Source organism: Atta colombica, unplaced genomic scaffold (genome assembly GCF_001594045.1).
Source record: "Atta colombica isolate Treedump-2 unplaced genomic scaffold, Acol1.0 scaffold236, whole genome shotgun sequence".
In the NCBI taxonomy this organism is placed as follows: Eukaryota; Metazoa; Arthropoda; class Insecta; order Hymenoptera; family Formicidae; genus Atta; species Atta colombica.
This window is the reverse complement of record NW_017259334.1, coordinates 225,334-226,792: the sequence shown is the minus strand read 5'-3', so window position 1 is coordinate 226,792 and position 1,459 is coordinate 225,334. Positions and strand designations below refer to the sequence as shown.

At 30.8% G+C, this 1,459-nt stretch overlaps 1 protein-coding gene across 1 annotated transcript in view; it reads right to left on the bottom strand.

Annotated features, from left to right (window-relative positions):
* LOC108688550 (aminopeptidase N-like) overlaps positions 1 to 1,459 on the bottom strand; it is a 33,896-nt gene that overhangs the window by 25,875 nt on the left and 6,562 nt on the right. The window contains exons 7-8 of the mRNA XM_018194853.1: positions 363 to 649; positions 17 to 294 (exon numbers count right to left, since the gene is read on the bottom strand). Coding sequence (XP_018050342.1) covers positions 17 to 294; positions 363 to 649 — 565 coding nt within the window. The remainder of the gene's footprint in view (positions 1 to 16; positions 295 to 362; positions 650 to 1,459) is intronic.

The following is a 1,459-nucleotide window of genomic DNA, read 5'->3' as shown; positions in this document are numbered from 1 at the left end:
ATATATATATACATACCTTGAAATCTAGACTTTCTGGAAATAAAAAAAAGGTCGACATATATTCAAGAGCTTTGAACATAGGAAACCATACTACATAATCTGTTTCTCGTTGTAGATAATCCGAGAGTTCAAAAAATACGGACAATTCAAGTTGTCCTCTTATCAGAAAATAAAAAGCATCATCGATCATTTGAGCACGATTAAGAACATGTATTTTTTCGTAGTTGTTAATGTAATGCAAATAATTTGCAATGTTTCGCCAATTGTCAACTTCATAATTAACTCGGTAATACCCTGTTATATAAATAAAAAATATTTTGAAAAGTAAATATAAATATAATAAATTTTGTTAAAAATATTACCGGCTTGTTCTACATTGATTATTATCCAATGAAAATTGAAATCTAATATAAGATCAGCATACGGTTTAATGCCTTTATGGGTTGGCCTTAGCCATATAATATCAGAATTTTGGATTATTTCAGAATTGAGTTGCCATGTAATTTTTGTCACAGGTATCCATGGCAATTCTTCTTCCCATGTACTATAATTTTCCACTGAAATCATCGCTGAGTCAGAATTTGTTTTTGTCACAGGATAATGTTGTGGCGAATAAATCCAATGATTTATCATCTCTGTTACATCAAACCTACCCGGTAAACAATTTTTCGTATATTTATAACTATATACAGAATGTTTTAAAACGAACTATCATAGACAGATAGAGTGGATTAACAGTCGAAAAGTCCTGTATCATTTTGCAATTTTTGCAACAGTTAACAAGATATTAATTTCTGAAACATCGCACAGTTTGTGTAGCACAGTTTATTACCAAATACATGTATGCGATGAGACTGTAGAATCACCGTTGCTAGATATGCAGAGAGTTATTTATTTAATTTATTACAAGGTAACAAGTGGCCTTGGCAATGCATAAGCGACGAAAAAAAACACATACTTGCGCTGAATGACCGTATCATCAATGGCCGCGCACTTGTATTTGGCGGTAGACCAAACAAATGCGTCCTTATTTGGCGACTTTTAGAAATTAATAACCCCATTAATTATATGCAATAATTGCAAAATGGCACAAGACTTTTCAATTCAATTTAGTCGACCTGCTCTTGAGAGATGATGCGGTCATTCTCGGATTGTATAAATATACATAATTATACAAAATTATATATAAAATATAATTAGACTTAGAATGTTAGAAAATTCGCCTGCACTACTTCTGGAAATGATTTGGGGCTCAAAAGGAAGGACCCAAAAGCTGTATGAAGGTAAACATAAGTTAAAAAATAAGCTATTTCCGATCCACTTTTATGTTAAAAAAATCGTTAGTTATTTTTCATAATTATAATCATAATAATCATAATTTCAAAGATACCAGAAGATTTGCGGGTTAGCGTCATGTTTTTATTTAATATGTATAAACATGTATAAAAATGTGTAGAAA